The sequence below is a fragment of the Brachypodium distachyon genome, chromosome 5 (assembly GCF_000005505.3).
Source record: "Brachypodium distachyon strain Bd21 chromosome 5, Brachypodium_distachyon_v3.0, whole genome shotgun sequence".
Classification (NCBI taxonomy): Eukaryota; Viridiplantae; Streptophyta; class Magnoliopsida; order Poales; family Poaceae; genus Brachypodium; species Brachypodium distachyon.
The window spans coordinates 7,231,954-7,253,833 of NC_016135.3; the positions used below are offsets into that span (position 1 = coordinate 7,231,954).

A 21,880-nucleotide genomic window follows, 5' to 3' on the forward strand; every position below is an offset into this window, starting at 1 on the left:
TAGTCACTGTTTTACAAGTTAGTATCACTTGTTTATCAGATTTTAGTCACTTGTTTACCAGATTAATATTACTTCGTTATCAGGTTATAGTCATTGTTTTACCAGGTTAAAAATCACCAGGTAACTAGCTTATTTGCGTCTAACTACCAAGAAATGCGGCATTTGACACATACAGGGAGCAAATGGCGGCTCCTTTTCCTCCTACACGCATGCTAATACCACCGCAACGACTTTTCCGCCACCGCAACCTGCTATTGCTCTATGTCTTGTCCAGGCGCCATGATCATAGTGATCTTATTGCTGAAGCGCTCGGGATCTTTGGCGCGTGACTGCAGCCGAACAAGAACTTGCCGAGGATGGGCTTGGCCGGGTGAAGTACACATCCGAGATGTATGTGTTGGCCGAGGCCGACCCGCGTCAGGCTACTGGACACGGTACTAGCATTGGTCATCGTTGGCGGTGCACCCATTGGCGTAGGAGACGAGCTGCCGGCAGGTCGAGAGGCTGCATGAATCCAGCGCCCCGTTCCGCCGCGGCGCCTGCATCTGAACCCATCTCCTCTCCCATGCGGCTGCCCTCAAGACGCACTGTTCCTCCCCTCCACCTTCAGATGCCACCGCCGACCCTGCGCCCGGTCGCGCCGCCGCGCCCAACTCGCCTGCTCCGGCCTTGCGCTCTGCCACGCAGCCGCGCCCTACTCTACGGTGCCGCCAAGCCTTGCCAACCTGCTCCAGCCCTGCACCCTGCCCCACCGCGCCACCCAGCGCCGCTGCCGCAGCCTGCTCCGCCCAGCCGCTCGATTTGGGCCACACCAGCTCCGCCGCTCGAGTTCTAGGAGAGAGAGACGCTCAGGATCCAGGGGAGAAGCACAGAGAGAGGGATCGGTACGCGCCGCACGGTAAGACACGGGTGGGCGCATGCCCCCCCGTTAGATTGCCCGAAAAAAAACAGCATCCAAACAGTCCCCGCCTACCTTTACTTTGCATTATTTTATTGTCTATGTCTCCATTTAGACAATGATTAAGAAAAAGTTTAATCTAACAATTCTCCAAGAGCGCAGGTTGTCTATATTATCCATTCTATATTTTTAGGAAAAAAAGGGCCGATTCCATCGTTCGAGTCTTCCAAATACTTTCACTTCTCGAAGACCGGTCATGCATTATCAACACGTAAATCTAAAATTAAGCTTTGGCCGTCAAATCGCATTCTCGAACAACACATCAGCAAGAACACAGATGCATCATCGCCAATCTGAAAGTTCATGCAGTTCATCATCGACACATACATCAAGTTCATACATAAACGTTAACTAGATATCAGTAAGAGAAGCATTTAACCTAATAAACAAAATGAGCTCCGCGTATTCTCATTGACGCCACACACTCCTCCTTCTCGTCAGAGGAGGAGCCGCTCCGCAGCCCAGCGCCCTTTCCACCTCCGATGAGGAGAGCTTGAGGGCCCTCCACTGTGTGTGCGGCGTCGCGACGGGCCTCCTCCTCCTCCTCCTTAGTCAGGACGGAGGCAACTAGGGCATGGCGCATGACGGGATCTTCGTCCTCATCGGAGGAGGACATGGCGTCGTGCGGGCGGCGGTGGGGGCTGGAGCAGAAGCTCTCTAGCGCATCCCAGAGTTAGCTAGAGCGGGAGCGCTCCGACGCATCCCCAAGGAGTTAGAAGAAACAGGAGCTCCCTAACGAGGCTGCCTCCACACGGAGCTCATCCTCCTGCTCGCAGTGATGGGCTAGGGTTTTGGGAAGGTGGTTTCCGACTCCTAGCGAGTGTAGCGTAGGGCATCGTGCTTCTCCTTTTTACCTTCTACCCAAAAAAATTCGTGTCAGCAAGTTGTCTCCTTCTGGTCAGAAAAGAAACATAAGATATTTAAGCTTGGTTCAGCATTGTAAGAAATTCCAGTCAAACTAGGGGTAAATCTGGTCAAAGTGCATTTGAGCTCAAAAATTCTGGAAAATCCTGTAAAATCAGGGACAATCTTAGGAAGCTGCTGTTAACATTTTAACTCAATTGGAGCTGTGAAAAGGGTTCAAAACACAGAAATACCCCTGTACTTTTGTGAAAAACCTTTGAGTTTGGGTTCGTGTGCTCGTGTTTTCAACCTTTAGCTTCAATAACTGCGCTTCGATTCATATCTTAGTCGTGCTAGTCGATGTCCAGCAGATAGTACTAGCATTTGTGGGCATCTTATCAAAACATTGCATTGCTTTTTTGTTTCATTCCTATTCCTTGCTACTTATAACACCCACCCAATCTTCACTTTAAACTACCCAGCGTAGAGATTCATGTCATCTGGCAATCTCTCCATCCAATCTTCCAAGTGATGAGACACTGTTGGTTTCTATTCACCTCCTACTGCATTGCATGGTAAGAACCCGTAAGAACCGTGAAATGGCATGTGCATCGAGTGACATTTTCTCGCATCCTACTAGTGCATAAGAGCATCTTCAACATCACACCCATATTTTAGGTACCCAAATCCATTATGGGTAGGAGAGAGAGAAAATTTGGTTACTCAAAATATGTCCAACTATTCCAACATACCCAAACCAAATACCCATATTGACGGGTTTTGAGCGGATAGTGACTGCTTCTTAGTTAGGATCTCGACAATACGAAGCAATAGGTTGGTTATTAGTTAATTTTCTATAATTACCCAAAAAAATTCTTTTTTTAAAGAAAAAAATAACGAGACACACACTAAGCATAGCAATTATATTAAATGATTTATCAATTTTCATTAAATCTTATAGAAAGAGGTATAATTTCTTTTTTTTTAGGGATTTCGGGAAAAAAAGGCTCTTGTCATTTTTTATTCTATCACTGCACAGAATGCGAAGACAAGATTAGTTATTCTTCATCTACGAATATCCAAATTTTTACACCTAATACTCCATGGATAGTTCGAATTGGATAGCAACAATAATCAATTTTAGCGCGAATTGTTTGGAGAGGAAGTTTTTGTTTCCTTCTACGCGCTGAGCATGGCAGGTTCTGCAGTTCCAAGAAGGGCAAGACTTCACCATCCTGTGAGGTTACTTATCCCCAAAAAATTAGCTACTCCGTATTATATTTTATGTTTTATGGTTCTCCAAATAAGGTGAAATGACATCCTTATCGGTCATTGAACAAAGAGCTGTTGTAGGTTTCCTCGCCAACAAAACTGATTCCTAGCTGACCTGTATTATATTTCATGTTATCAATATTTGAACATGCCTTACTAGTTTCCATTCTATAATTCTTGTCAAAATATTACATGTATCTACACGCTTATCAAAATAGATGTATTTTTAGACAAATTTGAGACAAGAATTTGAGACAAGAATTATGAAGCCAAGAGAATAATACATAATTCTTGACGAAATGTTACATGTATCTAGACGTTTTTAAGAATAGATGCATCTATTTTTGAACAAATTTAAGACAAGAATTATGAAACCTAGAGAATATACGCATATCAGCAACAATAGGTTAAAAGTAAAGCTGCGTGAAATGCAAAGAGCTGTTGTAGGTTTCCTTTTCGACTTCCCAAAAATGTAATTAATATTTAATTAACATTGTTGGACATACCAAGATCGCCTGATTTGTTAAGTTACCAAAGCTATTATGTATTGCAAGGTAATATAACCAGATCCGGCTTACAAGCTCACTGAACCACATGCATGAAAAAGCTTATTTCACCACCCACGCTGTCACATGACAGAGACATGGTTCAGCTATCTGAATACATCGTACGGGCAAAATTCGACTGACTAAATCCCGAAACAAAAAATTATATGGACCATCTGCGGGTAATCCACCTGCGATTGCCCAATCATATACACTCTACAACCGACCTTCCTAAACTATTAAGCAAACTTGGGGATGCATCCACCACAGGGCCCATCAACAAATATTCATCAATCAATGGGAGATGGTGCTCGGGACCAAAACAGCATCGTAACAAGTACGTAGTGTTCTAATCCCACTACGACCCGACAACAAGCCAACATCGGCAAGACATTATCCACGACGATTCTGTTGCTGGCTTCTATTGCAAGAACTGCGCCTCAAAATTGGCCTCCAAAAACAAGTTGACCAAGGCTGCAAAAACCCGATGCTTGCAATCACCAAATCACAGGATACTGACCTGTGTATTGTTCACAAAACCAAAGACAAACAACCATGCTATAACTTTGTCACTGTGCATTTGCTTTCTCCAACTTTTCTTTCTCAATTTCAACTTTTCTTTCCGCAGCATGTTGAGCTATGCCATTAGCAAGTGCCTGGTAGCTGAAATCCAGAGTCTGCATAAGGTTCTGGAACCTAGCTGGATCGGATGCTTTTATAGCTGAAAGAAATTACTATTACCTTGTCAGGCAGCTTTGGGCAGGTACATAGCGTAAAAACAATTTGTAGGTAAAAAATTTCTTTACCTTGGATGGTTTCAACAAAGAAGATAAATGGATCCACCTCATCTATCGGTGTTTGCAGCTCCTCATCATCGCTGAAATCGTCATCAGAATCGTTGTCGTCGTCATCATTATCATGGAGCTGGAAACCTCTAGCCTGAATTACCAGAAGCATGCAAAGAGTAAGCATAGGTGCTAATAAAAACAAAAAATAAAATTATACTCAAAATACTACGGAGCATGCAACATCTTTGCCCCAGGGATCTTTCACTCATCCTTTGCAGACAACCACTTGGATGCCCTTTCCAAGTTCTTGTGGGGTCATGCTACAATTAATAACTGAACACTGAACAGTATGTCTTGGTTGTAGACTTACATTATTTTTTATTCGGGATTGGTTTCTACTTTTAAAGAACAGTTATCAAAAGTTTGAACTGACCGTTTCCATCCTAGAACTTATTAACCCATATAATTATTTCTTAACAGTGCGACACGCTGCTGGTTTACATGTAATACTTATGATGTTAAGTATGGCAAAAATAGATGATGCATCTACACGAATCGATTATACGCAATCTTGTTCTGCTTGAACTTTTGTGGAGAAGTGTCATCCAGTTTACCAGGAGAGTAAATGTTGTGTCCGGAAGATGTAACGGGAAATTATTCTTAAGACACTACGCTACCCAATCTCCATAAAGATGATTGTTGCAGCAACCATGAGATTGCAAAACAATATTCTAACCGTGATACAGTTTAGAATTTCAATGATGGTATACATGGGTGATCCGTGTATGTCTACAAGCATTGCTCATGTGATCCTTGAGAAGTGCAATCATGAAGAGAAAATCAACTTATATATCTTGCTAGTGTATGCATGTATATGTCTCATCCATAATACTCTCTCTGATCCATATTAGTTGTCGAAATATTACATGTATTTAGACGCTTTTTAGGCATAGATACATCCATATTTGGGCAAATTTGAGACATTTAATATGGATCGGAGGGACTATTTCATATGGTATTCTAAAATTTAAAAGGAATAACATCACCACATGTACAAATAAAGAGAAGCAAGACATAACCATATTAGAAGTGTTACAGCCAGGATAGTATGGTCTATTTTTGCCCCCAGACCTTTCTTCCAGTGTTTCTACCATGGTTTTTAAAGCATCCAGACGGGGGGCGCCTCAACGCCTAGGCGCTCAAAGCACGAAGCGAGGTGACGCCTTAGTCATTTTTTGGAACTGTTGAATATGGCCCAAGGCCCATTAAGTGGACTGAACGGAGGGTTTTCTTCCTTCTCCTCTCCCGTGCTCCCCGGTCCCCACGAACTGCAGCCGCCACCCCCACAGACCACCAAATCTATGAGCACTCAAGGGAGGGCCGGCGGAGGAAGGTCCTAGCCGGAGAGGGGAAGGGCCGGCGGAGGAGCAGGCTTGGCCGGAGAAGGAGAGGCCGGCAGAGGAGGATGGGATCTGGCAGGAAGCTTCCTGGCGGCGGAGGAGGATGGGATCTGGCGGGAGCTCCTCTCTCTCTTAGCTCCTCTCTCTCTTTTCCCTCGATCTATACAACTGCTGTGTTCCCCTCTCTCCCCCCGGTCTGTTTCCCCCCCAATTTCTCTGTTTCTCCCGCCGATTTCTGTTTCCCGCTCGACCTTTGTCGTACTATTGGCCCACGGGGTCCCACTGATACGGGACGCATGGGTCGCAAGTGACGAAGCCCCACCACAGGTTGGCCTCCCGGGAAGGATAAGCCCGGGGAGCCCACCCCAAAGAGACGGTTATTGGCTACGGCAAAGCCAAGAGTTGGAACAGGAGAGGTGCCCGCTTCGGTGGGTGCCCGGGAACTCAGGTACCGGAAAGAGGAAGGCACGCTGCCCCGGCAATGGGCTGGGTGTGCTTGCCGGGAAGGGGCTCCCAGCAACCCGCGCTCGGGCATGCAGGTGGGACCCGCAGAACAGTGAAGACAGGACGAGACAGCAGAAGCAGTGCATTTAATGCACCGACAGGAGTCACATCAGCAAGGCTAGTCTTGCTCAGCAAGGCTAGAGCGGCTACCCTATAAGTCCATTTTATTTACCGTGTACAGTGGCCTGGGCGCTGCATGGCGCCTAGCGTGGATCAACAGTAGAGTAAGTTTTGTGGCAATGACACGCGTGTAGCAAACGTGTCACGCAGCATGCATCGGCACCTGTGGTATCCCCTTGTCTATAAAAGGAGGACCAGTCAAAGGGTTGGAACCCTAGTCAGTAACAAGTAATATTGCATCCACTTGTAGCAGAACCCCTTAGAAGGACAAGTAGCTTACCGAGCGCACTAATTCGTGAATACAACCAAAGGCAGGACGTAGGGCGTTACACCTCCGGGAGGCCCGAACCTGGGTAAATCCGATTGTCTACACTTCGTGTCTTTTGTCACGTCGGCGATCACCGGAGCGCTCGCCTCGCCCCTCACCGAACAACAAGGGGGTGTCCAACATCCCCGGTGCCGGGGACCCGTGCTCCGACAACCTTCTATCGACAGCGTCCAGAAACGAGCGAAGCGGCAATTTCAGCGCCTAAACGACGCCCCTGGACGCTTTAGTTCGAATTCTAAGGCGAGAACGACGCCTTGACGTCGCTGGGCGCTTCGACGCTTTGAAAACCATGGTTTCTACAACCAACCTGATAACCCAATGCTTTCATAAGACTGATCCAGATCCTAAAGAGTGGATCTCAAGATGCCGCTGGGTACCTGATACCCACTGCCTTATCCATACCCAAACGAACGAGTCGGGTATGGGCGAGAATTTTTTTGCCCAGCCAAGTCGGGGAGGGTATGGGCACTATCCACGATTCCCCAATCGCCAAATCCAGGTCGCCAGGCCTCCATTCCCAAATGCTTCGTCCCCAAATCCAGCTCGCTCGTCCCTGCCTCGATCCCCAAATCAAAATCACTTCATCCCTCAATCTGAAAATCAGACTCGCTCCGCCCCTCGATCCTCAAATCAAAATCGCCAGTACCGCTGAGGAGGGGGTTGTCATGCTCGGGCGGAAGTGGAAGACACGGCGAGCGAAGGCCTCGTCGAATTTGGCGCCGCGCCGCCTGGCGCCTCCCTGGGACGCGGCAAGCGATACTAGCGCTGCATCGGTCGACAAGTTCTCATGATGCTGATCTTGGACGAGATTGCGCCACTGCAGGCGACAAGAAGTTAGCCTGCACCAGCCTGCTGCTGGCCTCCGCGCACGCCAGCAGCGCGTAAAGCATCAGGGTCGAGGAGGACCGTGGCCGCTATGTGCGAGGAGGAGGAGGATCATGCTCGGCGATCTGAGAAATTTGTCACGGGTAAAAAGGGTAATGGGTAATTACGGGGAGGGTAGACATGGGGATTTCATTTTCTGAGTATGGGGAGGGTAAAATACAGGTTAAGCCAAACCCTCCCCAACGGCATCCTGAAGTGGATCAGGAGCTGGAAGCTGAAAAAGAGGGATCTGGAGCTCTACCAAACATGGCTTATGTATTAATGTGTAGCAGTTTGAAGGAAAAACACATCAAGTATGCTCTTCACCAGAGACTGCAATATTTCCATTAACTATTCTGTCATCACAATCATTTTAAGATAACATTAACATGGTAAGCATCTGGAATAAAAATTAAAGCAAGACAATAAGGTCTCTGAATGTAAATTATATTTGAATCAAGATCACAACACAAACCTGTACAAGTTTCTGTATACTGAGACTAGTTACTTCATCCTGATCTTCATCATTGACCCCCATATCCTTATCGTCCTCATCCTCTTCTTCATCGGCATCAAATTCATCCAGATCATCAGTAGCAGTATCATTTTGCCTCTTAGATTCTGGTTTATAAAAGCAAAAGATTGAGATTAAACAGAAGAAGAAATATAAACACTAAATTTTTGTACTATAGTACTAGTATACAAGTAAAAATAATGTTTGAAGTCTTAGATGCTCTTTCTTTTCTTTGCCTCTAACAAAATCACCTTATTATTTAATTTAATGAATATACAGTGGTAGACCACTCTACTGTTTTTATTTTTTTTAAGAATACTGTACAAGGTAACAGCTTAAGTCCATGTTTAATGTCAGGAGCATAATAATTCCTAAAGGGCTAGCGGTTCAGCGGAGTATTATACAATAAACAAGAGATTTGCACCTGCAACTTGATCCTTGTACGCGATAAGCAGCTCGAGTGTTGCTTTGAAAATGCGCTCCAAAGCCTCTGCTGGAATATGATTAGCTGGAAGGCTAATAAGTGAAATCAATCCCAAGCAGCAGACTTTCTTGTCATGCTCTCTGCAAATAAAGCAAAACACCATTTCTTGAGCCAAGACGTCATATAAAACACAACAGTATATATAATCCTACCATCATGAGCTAACAAAACAAACCTTTTGAAGTTCACCCGCTTGCCGTTTTTTTTTACTTGTTGTAACATGACAAACCAAAGATTGAAAATTTGTGTTGCAACTCCAAGTTTATGCAACATTGCCAGTGTCAGTGAAGGATTGTAGTAGAACGCATTAGCTATCTGCAGTTGGCATTGGATGAAGTTAGATATAGGTTCTTACTCCCTCCGTTCCATAATTCTTGTCATGGTTTTAGTTCAAATTTGAACTAATGGTTAGAACATGCACTTCGCTGATGAGATTGACTTAACATGAGTACATGACTATCAAGGGGCCTATAACCCATGGAATTGGTAACTATGGTGTACCCGAACTTGCAAATACTATAGCTTTGCATTATTGCAAGAATCAAAGCATTTAGTATTTAGGAGGGTAATTTAGTTTTCAAACTCTTTGAAGATTTGTCACTAGCCAATATAAAAATAATTAAACAAGATTGCATGCAAATGAATAGATGTAATTACCCAATTGCATTTGGCTAGCTGACTTTATACTTGTGTATTCGTAAATCATATATCAACTCTATCCATAAGGTCTGTATAATGTGAACGCTAAAGACATGTGAAACTTCGCGAACAAGTCTAGCAGCCGAAGGAAACTAGCAGCCTGCCAATTAAACTATGTGGGGACCCGTACAATCACACCAAGCAAAGGAAAGGGTACGAGTGATCTCTTTCTCAATTTTCATGAAGAAAGGATGAAGAGCGAACTTTTTTTGGACCAGAGTGGATTTCGTACTCCAAAAAGTACTCGAAATACCAAACAGGGACTTATATAGAAATGGTGATTTGGTCTGTGCCTCACCAATTTAGGCCAAATCTAAGCTAAAACTTCTTCATTATTACCCTTTTGTTGCAAACATGGCACTTAAACTGTAATATTTGGTAATACTTTGAGTTTAGCTTAGGTTTCACAAGATTTTATCTAGTTCTCACTGATTAGGACCAATAATGAGGTACAGGCAGGCCCAGAGTGAACTGGCTCAGGATTGTAAAACCTTGCTGCACAACCAATTTTGATGCTACTTATAGAGTACTGCATAATCTACTCTACAGTGACACATGATGCTACTTTTATACACAACAACTGATACAGAAAGCTGAAAACAAAATAATACTCCATCCGTCCCATATTAAGTGACTTTCTATTACATGTATCTAGACGTATTTTAGTATATAGATACGTCCATATTTAGACAAATTTGAGTCACTTAATATGGGACGCAGGGAGTACAACAAATGCCCACAGCTGCACTACAATCAAGCATTTTAGCTGATTAGCATGTTTAGATCAAAGAGAGAAGGGCAAGGCACATATTTCTTACCACTTGCACAAGGAGAGATTTAAGATATGGCTTCTCTGCTCGATGGAGCCTGTCAATCGTAAGCCTGAGATACGGCTCAACCCAATGATCGACTTGACCTTTGCAGTTTTGAAAAAACACTTCAATGAGTTTGGGTGCCGGCACAATATCAGAATCTTCCATGTTTTGGTCGGTCATAACCTTGAAGTGTGAACATTAAACCGTAAGTCAAAATTATGAAACATTCAGAACAAATTGCAGTTAAAGAATGCACCTAATCCACACTCACAGATGATAGTCCTTTCCATAGGCTTTGTTGATAATCAGGATCTTTGCAGGCAACAAAATGTTCAGTACCACGAGAAATGTAGTTGTCTAGTGGGACAAGAATATCTGCAAGGCAACAAAAATATTTCACAATGAGCTGCAAAATGGTCTCCAAAATAACGTATAATGCAATTGCTTCTGAATGTCCACCATAATAATTGCAACCAGTGGCTACCAAGCCAGTTACATTTGAAAGACTATTAACAGCTGGCAAACAAGCTTCCTAGCAGATACATGAGTAGTTAGTAAGTAAGCACTTCATAATAACAGCCTGCAGACCTGAATTGTATATATATATATATATATATATATATATATAATATCAAACATGTTTAACAGTGCAACAAAAGACATGATCATTCCTGATGTTCACATCTCAAAAGAGAAACACGATGCCGATGGATTAGCCTTTTCGAGCAATAGATATTAGATACCATGATGCTAAATTATACGTCATGATTCCAGTTTAGGCCTGTATGGATAGAGGTCCAGGCGTCCGCAGGCCCGCATAGGCCGCGCGCGTAATATTGTTTTCCAGATTCACAGACACTGCCTACGATAAGTGGGATTTGCAGGCGCACACTGCGTAGTCCCCTATGGGCCTCTCCATGCTCCTTGTCTCCAGGCAACTGCTACCTTCCACCCACTCATCGACAGAATTGCCAATCGATTACCCAACCGGAAGTTGAAATTCTTACTAAGGTGGGTTGGTTGATTATCATTAGTGTCATCCTCTCGGTGATCCCAATTCATCAGCTGCTGGTTTTAGCCATGTTAAATAAGGAAGTCAAACAGGTGGACAAAATCAGATGTGGCTTGCTATGGGCAGGACACGCCCAAGTGTAGCCACTGCAACATAATTTGGGTGTGCATCATTATTTGCTTCATGTACATAACTCTTGGCATTAGGTAAGAAGCCTGTTCTGGGGAGACCACTAGGTGCTAAGTTGCTACCAAGATGGAAAAGCAACATGCAGTGTCGCTCTGGTGCTGTACAGCATGGTCCCAAAATGTCACAGCAAGTGCTGTTTGGTCGAGCAGGCTGATGCAGATCCAGCGATATTACACGGCATCAGCCCTGCGCTCTCTATAGCACGGATTGGAGTGGACATGTGACTTCACAGCGGCATATGTGACATGAACCCGATGGTTTTCGTTATTTAGTCTAGCGTAAAGCCTATATACGGAACAGTGAATATATCAATCTTACCAATTTGATATACCTTATGATGTACACTTTACAAACCCATTCAATGGATAATGTAGGATACAATCACTAAATAAACAGATAAATACTTTCAAGTAAAGATTTTACAAGGTTGATGATGAGGATGGCAAAATCATGAAAATATTAAATTAGCAAAGAAGCAGAACAAAACAAAGGAAATGAGAAATTATATAATAACATGTAGCATGGTGTCTTTCACTAAAAAAGAAGTAGCATGATTTCAAAATTTCAATGAAGACGTCAACACAAAGATAGTATAGTCCCTTTGTTCCCAACTAGTTAGCACTTTTAACCAAACCAGACAAACAAAGTAATCCAAGTTTTGGATGAAATGTGACAAACAATCCCGTTATATCTCAAGCACTTAACAAGGAAAGTACAGTGAGGGGTGTAATCAGGTTGATCTAGGAACAATGACTCAGAATTATGAAAGTGCCACACATTTGGACAGAAATTTTTGGGTCAAGAGTGCTAACTACTACGACACAGATGGTGTAACTACCAGAAAGCCTGCAATGTGAATGATCTAAAATTTAATTTCCAGCAATCCAGCATACAGCAAATTTAACAGCAACCCATCCAAAACTAGACTTACTCCCAAAGAAATCAATGGCCCAATCATTTAGAGCCTCCATCATCACCGGCCACAAGCTCCACATGTTCAATGATATTGCTGGGGAGTAAAACGTCATATAGGACAGTATTTCTAGAACTTCTTCATAAACATCTGCAAAACAGAGTCAAATTGCATCAGCAAATTTGAAGTAAAAGGAACAGTCAAGTTTATAAAATCAAAACTGATATTAACATATAAACAAAATATCTCTATCAAACATCTGATAATTATTTGAGTTCTTGCATCTTTACTATTCCTCCGATCCTAAATTCTTGTCTCAAATTTGCCCAAATATGGATGTATCTATTCTTAAAAAGTGTCTAGATGCATGTAATATTTCGACAACAATTTAGGATCGGAGGGAGTAGCTAATACAGGGGAAGGGATAGAAGCTAATTGAGTAATTGTAACTACCTACAGGCTTCTAACGAATTGAAAGGCTTGCTTCTCACTTTCTTAAAAAAGATTGCTTTTACTACACCTCAAAAGTACCAACACCCTAAACAACCAAGAATTCAAGTAAGGCGTAACTACAAATTGATTTGCAAACAGCTATAGTTGAGACTATATTATCCTTGAAATGTAACACATCCATTATAATAATCAGACAATACATATACCTTGACCATCTGAAGTCAACATCCTGCGCAAAATAGGCAACAAAGTGGACTCTATTTGGATAAAAAGATGGGGAAGATTGCTAACGGACTCAAGGATTGTGCTTAAAGCACGCAAGCAACCTACAGCAGCTAAAGCCCCAGAGTCCTCAACCTCATCATCAGCTTCTGAACTAGCCATGCATCTCCAGAAGACAGCAGCCTATCAACATTAGTAAGCATGAAGTTTCAGCAAGGTAGCAGCACTGCAGCACATAACCATATTGAGATAAATATAAATCAAGGAGCAACATACCAAACTCTGGCACAATCCAAGCGCATATGGTGCCATCTCTTCACCAAATCTATCAACAATTGTCTCAAGAGTGAAAACAAGGTCCTCATTCTCAACTTCACTCATAAGCTTAAAAAATTCTGCAAATAAAATAAAAAACAATTAAACCAAGACAAAACGACATCCATAACAAGGTTGAAGAAAGTAGTTCCTACCATCAAGAAGCTGAGGAAGAATTGGACGGATCTCATCTAGATCTGTAGAACAAGATAGGACTTGTAATGAACAAATAAAACAAGATCAACAAGTGACTAAGAACCTAGGAAATGGAATGAAACTTACCTTTGCATGCTTCGACAAAAGAACGGAGAGCAAAGACTGAATCAACCCTGACAGGAAGTTCTGGATCACGCAAACCAGATATAACACAATGCATAGCTTTGCGAAAATTATCCTGGTCTGAGAAGTTGATGTGCGCATACTGCCCAGCAACCCATGCTGCCTATTTATTATTACCCATATAATGCATTAGCTTGATGTGAACAAAAGTAGTGAGTATATCTAGGAAAAATTAGGAGCAATGATTTTTTTTAACTAAACTAGAACACCGTAACAGAAATAAAGAAAAATAACAAAATCGATCCTAAATAGTACTCACTCCAATCCATAAAAAGTATCGTCCATTTTGTACTAAGTTAGTACAAATTTTGTACTAAGTGGCGACACTTTTTATGGATCGGAGGGAGTAGATAGCAAACTTATATTAATTATAACAGAGCAAATTAAGTGCTCTGTAGACGAATTTGAATAAAATGTCTCCTAAAGATAATAATCATTTCAAATGTGGCAACAGCGGTCACAATTTGCAGTCAAGAGAGATGGCAGTCGTGCAGCGGGCAGCGGCACGATCATCTCCGACGGCGTTAGAGCAATCACAAGCAGCGTCTCAGACAGGGTGCGCTCGAGTGGCGGGTCGTCCGGTCATGCAACACACATGCAGGCATGTATGCAGAGGCATATGCACGCATATGGCCCGTGTCAGATGCTTTGGAGCTGGAGGGCTTGAACAAGGATGTGTGCAAGCTGAGCATTAAGCAGCCCCATACATTTGTACATTGGTTTCTCTTTGCATGGGAGTCAGAAATAGTATCAATCTCTACATAAAGCCATGTTGCACTTCTAGAGGAAGGAACTACATGCCACAAAGAGATCCGGACAAACTGAAGAAGGCAGAGAGTGCAGATGAGCTGGGCACACAAGACTACAAGAGAATGAAGGGTGCGCCATCATCTCCATTTTCAACATCCACATGGAAAATTCATGCAGGTCTCTCTGACAAAAGTGGGGCCATCAAGGCCTTGGTCCTTGGAGCTAGCTGACAGCACGAGGACATGCTCTCTGGCGAAAGGGGGTGTAGTGTTACGGTCATGGGGGCAGCAGAAGATAGGCATAAACGTGAAGGCATTGGATAGATCATGTTTAGATCAAGTAATATGTATCCTGGTTTGATACGATTGGGTCTATTAGGAAATAGTTCAGTCCGTATTCTGACCAGGATAGGGCACTCACCCTCAACAATCTAGCGGCAGGCTTGTCCTTGACATGATTAGAGAGGCTCCGAGGCTTTGGGAAACTTTTCATTATTGGTTGATTGGTTAAAACTATTCACTTTTTAGGGGCCAGATCCAAAAAATGTCTTTAGCAGGGCCCCTACTAGGGTCACTATTTTAGGGAGGCCCCTAAAACACCCCCTGAAGCCCCTTTCCTAGGGGTCCCTTGGGGAGCCCCTATCCTCCCCTCCGCCCATGCCCCTATCAGAGTCAGCCTTTGCAGATGCCTTTGCAGCACTGCCACCACCCCACGACGTCACAATTCCGGCCCACCCCCTACGCTCCTCTGGCCGCATCGTCTCCACATGTGAGGAGTGCTTGTGGAGAAGAAAGAATAAATAAATAAATAAAATACTAGTCCCTGACAAGTAGGTCCCACATGTCAAAGAAAAAAAGGGCTGTGGAATAGGGGCCTGGGCCATTGCTGAAGCTCCTTGTAATTTTTGAAACCCTAAAAAATAGGAGAACCCCTTTATGCTGTTTAGGGGCCCTGTTTTAGGGGCTACTGCTGAAGATGCTCTTAGGGCATCTGCAAAGGCTGACTCTGATTGACTCCTATTTGACATTAGTTGATGTGGAAGTAAGAGAAATAGGAGAGGAGAGAATTGACTCTTCGTGAATAGTCAGACACTTAAGGCAGGAATCAATTAAGAGTCAGCTAAGAGTCGACCTTTTAACCATTGTATAACATCGCATTTAATGCTAAGAACTCATCTAGAGTCAGTTTAAAGACACAAGCCATTGCACGCGTTATTTTACTGTTGACTACCTGACATCGAGAGCCAGTACTGACTCTACTATTGCGTATGCCCTTACCTGCTAGTCATTTATATAAGACGACTTGGGGCGCGGGCCTAGTTTTGAAAACCGGACCGGTAATCGAACCGGCTAGCCTCTCGGTTCGGGTTTTTCCGGTCGAACCGCCGGTTCACCGGTTGAACCGGTCTGGTTTTTTAAGATATATAAAATAATCTATTTTAACTAAATACTGCAAAAAAAATTCCCACTCGAGGTGCGTCAGTGAGCGGCCTGGCGGCGCTGCGGGCCGCGAGGCACGCGGCGGCCGGCGCCGAGAGCGGCGAGCGGGTGCGGCGAGGCGCGCAGCGGCCGGTGATGGTGGCGGCGAGCGGGCGCGGGGAGGGGCGCGGCGGCCGGTGCTGGTGGCGGCGAGCGGGTGTGGGGAGGGGGCGGCGGCCGCCGCTGGCGCGCGGCTGCCGGTGCTCGGGGCGGCCAGGCGCGGCGGCGGGCGGGCGTGGGATCCGGCGAGACGGGGAACGGCAAGTGAACCGGGCGGTTCGAGCGAAACCGCCCGGTTCCGGTTCACCTGGTTTTTCCCGGTCCGCTTGGCCGTCCGGTGCAGTGCACGAAACAGACCGCTGGGAGCTGCGGTTCCGGTTTTTTCCGATCGGACCGCCGGTCCTGTCCGGTTTTCAAAACCAGGGGCGCGGGATGGTGGCGTGGTGCTGCGGGATGGAGCGTGGAGGCCAGGCGGAGTGGTGGCTGGGGATGGCAAGACGGCCATGCATGGGCGTGAATATATTGAGCACACTTGTCCATAAGTCAGATCTCAATTCAAACTCAAGACTGAACCATACCACTACTTTCCTAGTTTAATTGCACTCTTCCTAATTTAAGTATGCCCTTTCTATTAGACTCAATCATATCCGACGAAGATACATACTACTTGATTTATTCCTTTTAATCAGTCTTCCTATCTCCAACAAAATCTATCCAATGCGTTCACGTTTATGCCTATCTTCTGCTATTCTGTGCACCCACGATCACAACAAGCATAGTACTTAGAAAATTAGTTGAAAAATTAGGATCTTGGATACAGTGTAAGTAAACATTCTAACTATTTCGGGTTTGAGGTGGTACAAATTTCAGGGGCATAGAAGTATATTTCCAACTTCTATAAGTGAAGAAGGGAAGCAGAAATGGGAAGTGGTATACACAAAAGAGGTCGAACTGCTAGCCATGTTTGAGCACAGTACCTTCGCGCGCAAGTGTCCACAATGACTACTGAATTCTGGAAAGACATGTTGAACCAACATTCGCTCCAGCTCAGCCTTATATGGATCTGTTTGTTTCAATCTATCACATAATGTCCCAATGGCAAGAAGTGCACCATCTTTTTGGCGATATGGCTTCAATTCAACAGATGCTTCATCATACCTGCCAAGGTTTTCTGGTATAAGATAGTTCATAAAGGCTGAGGCACACAAAATAGGTCACAACTCACAAGAATGACACATACCTCCTAAATATCTCCACAATAAAATGGACAAACTTTTGTAGGTTGCCTTTTCCCCGTTTCCTTACCAATTCACTCACAAAATCCATAGCGGCTGTTCGAGGACTATACAAATCTTCAATTATATCTGAATGCAAAATAATAAAAGCAACTGAATATAGTGCATGCTACCTGAAATAATTTGTGCGAGTTAACGATCATGCTAATTTTACCATAGCCTTTCCGGACATATTCATGCGGATCTTCATCCCATAACATTTGATCATTGTCATTGAAGCACATCAGTGGAAATATTATCTCAAACAGGATTATGTCAATTTGTGGTTGCATCAGCTGATACATGCTGTTCTTTGTTACACTGCAAGAAAAATGCAACCACAGGCAGTCACCTATCATCTCAAAGATACATATATATTTTATAAATGTGGTAGACAAAACAACTGATGCAAGAATCAGTCAGATTCAGATAAAAAAAGATGTCCAGGAAAATTTCAACATGCAACTAGTAAATGTCAACTCAGCATTAGAAAATTTCAACATTATTTTTAGATGAACAGAAATTTCAACAGAAATTAAGAACATATAACTAGTTACAGAACACACATCCTGCATGCCAAATTCTTCATCCTTAGGAAATTCGAAGCCAAATTTGTGACATTAGTACTCAGCATAGCAAATTGTGTTACTGGAATTATGTAACAGAGCTAGAGAGACGCTCACAGCAAGCTCTGAGAGACATCCAGAAATAAGTAAAGACAGAGACAAAGGATAAAATGCAATCATAATTAAGCAAGCTAGTTTGGAATTGCATCATGCTGCTAGAAAAGAAAAACCTGACATACCTGTTTGTAAGATATTGAAGGATGAGATTGATAACCCTATCGGGCAAATAGCCACCAGTACGGATTGCATTGAGCAGCTGTAAATGACATCCCAAAATTTTTCCAGCATAGTTCTTTTGAAACATTTGAGCAAAAGCTTTGCTCTCTGGTTTATGAACCTTCATATCAGCAAACCTGTCAATAACAATCAGAAAACAAGGTCAAAACAATGATTAGCAACTTAAGTAACAAGTCAATTCCATACTGACCGACTGTATAGGCGGTTCAAGATATGGGTAATCCATTTCTTGACTTTCCACCAGCCCCAAGCTTTCCTAGCATCAGCATCCAGTGGTTGCCCTTCCGCTGGAACTGGCCTTTCCAACAAGTTTAAGAATAGAACAATCCATCTATTGAAGATATTTGGTTCAAACAGTTGCCTTGGAATTTCTAGCTGCACAAAGTATATGACAAGAACATAAGCAGAGTAGAAAAACTGGGAAGAAAACATAATTTTATAAGGCCAGGAACATACATAAATTGAGGACCAGAATATTTTGCAGATCAGCTTGATCAAGTCAGCTACTTCAATTGGAGGATTGGCAATCTGGACAAGTGTGCTCAATATATTCAACAAACGAGGGAAACACTCCTCAACAATTTGATGCAAGGGTATCCTTTCCTCCTCTGACTTGAACCTAAGCCATGAATAAATAAGATAATTGTGCTAGTTCATATAAATGGAACACAATCATCGTTTTGTGATGTCATCAAGCAAAAGCTTCATTGTACAAAATTTATGTTCTGCATCCTTCATCTAAGCAGAAATCTAAAATAACAATGCTATCTTGACAATATTGCTCTGTGTTCCCTGTAGACAATCTCCACAGCACTCTTCCAGAAAAAATTAAAATGTGTAGACAAAGTTTCACAACAAAAGCAACACAAATAAATCTTTAGTTATTTTGAGTTATGGAATCAAAACATGTCAAAGCAGAATTACTGGAAATGCAACTATTAAGCAAATAAATAGAAGGAAAAGGTGGAGCATATACTAACTCATATTTCCTGGACAGGATCCTTAGCACATATAGAGCTCCAAAAATTTGATCCTGTGATTCAAGGTTATGTGTAACCCAGTGTAGAAGACTAGGCCACTGCTCAGGATAATCTGCAAGGATCAAGGTCTTGATACTTTCTCCAAGCTGTGCTCTAAGATAGTTATGAAAGATTTGTCAATTATCCATATGTTTCCCTAACATCAACAATGAAGAATAAGATGCAACCATGGCTTAGATCAAACTCAAACCTGCCTAGCCACAAGGCTGTACAAGAAGGCCAGTGCAAAGATTAACAGGCATCAACGATTTGAAGAACCACAAGCTTGAATCAATTTGAACAAGGGGGTTTATTGAAGAATAAAAAGGAAAAGTGGGGCACACATGGATCTGACTTCACTAACACCAAGATCAACGCCACAATCACCAAATAGAGTAGAAAGGAGAAAGGAGTAGAGACCAAGCCTAGGGCGTGTTCTCTGGCAAAACCGGCGCCAACGCGAGGGCAAGATCTCCAGTCAAGAAGAGCCGCCAGACCCACCTCTCCGGTAGCATACTCCTTCAAAAAAACGCCCCTAAGGCAACGATGGAATATAAAAGGAGAGGGAATTTGCCAGACCCTCCCTCCTCCTCACCCTCCAGCTGGCAAGGCCACCTGAGAGGAGGGAGAGAGCAGGCACGGTCGCGGAGCAGATGGGAGCTGTAGCAACAGGAAGGAGAAGAGAGCAGCAAGGGTGGGGGGCAATGGCCAGTGTCCCAGAATTCAGTTTATCTGGTTAAAAAAATGCCCATATACCAGACACATTTGGCACCACAACTCTTGCAAGAGGCTATGACAGGAAAAAAAAATCTTAGAAGAAAAAAAGGTGGATTGCAACAAAGTTATTTACCTTAGCAGCGGAGGCAATTGAGTTACAAAGCCCAGTATATTCTCACGAACCATGGACTTGTCATCTTCTGGAATTTTTCGCGTTTCTTCTACATAAAGGGAAAACATCGTAAGCTGTAGAAACACATACGGGAATTAGTGCTCGACTACTGCCCTTGACGCACCAGGATCAATAGGTGACCAGGCTTTTGAAACAAAGTTCTTGAAGTGAATGCTTGCGACCTGTCTGACAGCCATATCACAATTTCCATCCACAATTATCTGTAACAATCTCACCAGATGTTGTGGGGTATACTGAAACTGCAGGAACCACAGGAGCTTCAGTACAATGGTCCAAACTAAAAAGCACATATGTAAAGCATCGCAGCAACATGATTTATAGAAGAAAAACACAGATAAATTCTGAATAACAATGACCAGTACTAAAGGTAAGGTCGCATCATTTAGAACACTCTACTTTGTTCCTTTGGGTATTTACCAAGTAATCACTGAGTATATGGTATTTAGAAACGGCACAATCACTAAGTATACGGTATTATCACAGTAGAAAGCCTTTTGCTGCAAAAATGATGATTGAAATAAGATAACTTGTGCAGAATCATTGGAGGCCCCTTAATACATATAAAATTTGGGGATCCTACCATGTTTCAGCTTTAATGCCAGTCTACTTGATTGAACAGGTTGATAAGCCACCATCTATGAGATGTCCATGAGCTGGATGTCAATATGCGAACTAGAACATCTGTATGAGCTAGGAAACTAATTAAATCCAACTACATGGCATTGTGCAGCAAGCAACAAACCAGCACAGAAGTCCAGCTCATACAATATAGCAACAACAACCGAGTGGATATGGAACCAAGAAATATTACTGATGTAGTAATGCGAGTGATTCGATTGAGCGGGATTTCAAGGTCAAACCCAAGCACGGAGAAACGCGGCAGTGAATCGGGTTGAAAGTGAAAGTCGCCAAAAAGTGGCGGAATGCTCTGGAAACCAATTCGCCAAAAAGTGACCGAACGAACCACCACCCCAGTCGAATCCGATCCATTACAGCGCGGCAACCACCGCAGGAAACCCGATAGTGCGTCGACACGAGCAGCGGGGCGAGAGAGAATAGAGCGTGATCAAGGCGGCAGTGGGGCGCTAACCTGGTTGAGGCTGGCCTCAGCGGCTTTGCGCTCCTCGGGGGCGTGGCTGAGCGCCGCACGAAGCACTAGTGTCAGGTTGGTCAGATCCATCGCCGCGGCCAGGCTGACCTCGAGCACCGACGGCAGCAGCGGCAGGGCGGCGAGGAGCCAGGGCCGTGGGCGAGGCCGGAACCCCGAGACAGGGTTCTTGATCGGCGACGAGGGAGGATTGAGAGTGGGTGGGCGGGGGCGTGGAGTCGTCCTCACACTTCTGGCCTCGCGGAGACTTCGGAGGAGAGAAGCGTGCGTGCGCGCCGCGCGGGGCCGTGCGTGCCCGAGGCAGAGAAAGGGAGGAGTAGATCGGTGTGGGTGGGGGAAGGGGGGGGGGGGACGGTATTTAACTCTAGGGTTTGGTCAAGGGGTTTTGCTCGGCCTACACCCGAGCAGGCCCGGCCTGCGGGCACGACCGTCGACCGCTACTGTTTCTGGATTCCGTGCGCCGCGCCGCGCTGCTCCGGGCGAAACTGGCCGCGGGGGCGGGCCAGAGAACACTCAACATCAGTTCCGCTTGAGCAGGCCGACTTTTGTCCCTTCGTAATTTTTCAGACTCAGCGGGCTCCTTAGAAACAACACCCGTATCCAGTATGTGCTAAGCCAAAAGAATCCATCTTAAGTCGTGACCTAATTAGGGGTGTACCTAGGGTTTCCAATATACTCTGACGGCGCCGACGTCTGTGTCCACAAATTCTACTTTTCTCCACGTTTATTAGTTCAGGGAAGCTTTGCGCTGATCACCTCGGCGCCCCTGCTCTGCCTCTGCCGTGTTGCCTGCATGGCGAGCCAGACGAATGAAGTGCCCCTGGCGGGCGATGATGTTAACCATGCTGACAGATCTGAACCGAGCTTGGAAGAACACCTCAAGAAACTGCATCTGCAGGGG

General features: G+C 44.2%; 1 protein-coding gene across 3 annotated transcripts; it reads right to left on the minus strand.

Annotated features, from left to right (window-relative positions):
- Positions 1-3,592: 3,592 nt before the first annotated feature.
- On the minus strand, positions 3,593-21,316 carry LOC100843521 (importin beta-like SAD2). Of its 3 annotated transcripts, none has more exons than XM_024455644.1 (22): positions 20,962-21,316; positions 19,975-20,110; positions 19,812-19,896; positions 18,923-19,075; positions 18,399-18,561; positions 18,133-18,317; positions 17,885-18,058; positions 17,255-17,400; positions 17,046-17,169; positions 16,783-16,963; positions 13,521-13,680; positions 13,394-13,435; positions 13,200-13,318; positions 12,908-13,106; positions 12,267-12,398; positions 10,406-10,509; positions 10,138-10,317; positions 8,796-8,935; positions 8,561-8,700; positions 8,098-8,243; positions 4,425-4,557; positions 3,593-4,339 (listed from the first exon to the last, which is right to left on the minus strand). In XM_024455644.1, the coding sequence occupies exons 1-22, from the start codon at positions 21,049-21,051 to the stop codon at positions 4,188-4,190; spliced, it is 3,084 nt and encodes a 1,027-aa protein (XP_024311412.1). In that variant the 5' UTR covers positions 21,052-21,316; the 3' UTR covers positions 3,593-4,187. The 3 variants fall into 3 exon arrangements, with proteins under 3 accessions (XP_024311412.1, XP_003579561.1, XP_024311413.1); XM_003579513.4 differs by having other exon boundaries at positions 19,812-19,899; XM_024455645.1 differs by having other exon boundaries at positions 4,190-4,352; positions 19,812-19,899.
- Between the last annotated feature and the right edge of the window lie 564 nt (positions 21,317-21,880).

Coding starts and splice junctions, on each gene's coding strand:
- LOC100843521 (XM_003579513.4), bottom strand. CDS start 21,051: ATGGATCTGACCAACCTGACACTAGTGCTTCGTGCGGCGCTCAGCCAC. Junction 8,936..10,137: donor AATCTCTCCTTGTGCAAGTG/GTAAGAAATATG, acceptor TGCCAACTGCAG/ATAGCTAATGCGTTCTACTA. Junction 4,340..4,424: donor CTTTGTTGAAACCATCCAAG/GTAAAGAAATTT, acceptor AATTTCTTTCAG/CTATAAAAGCATCCGATCCA.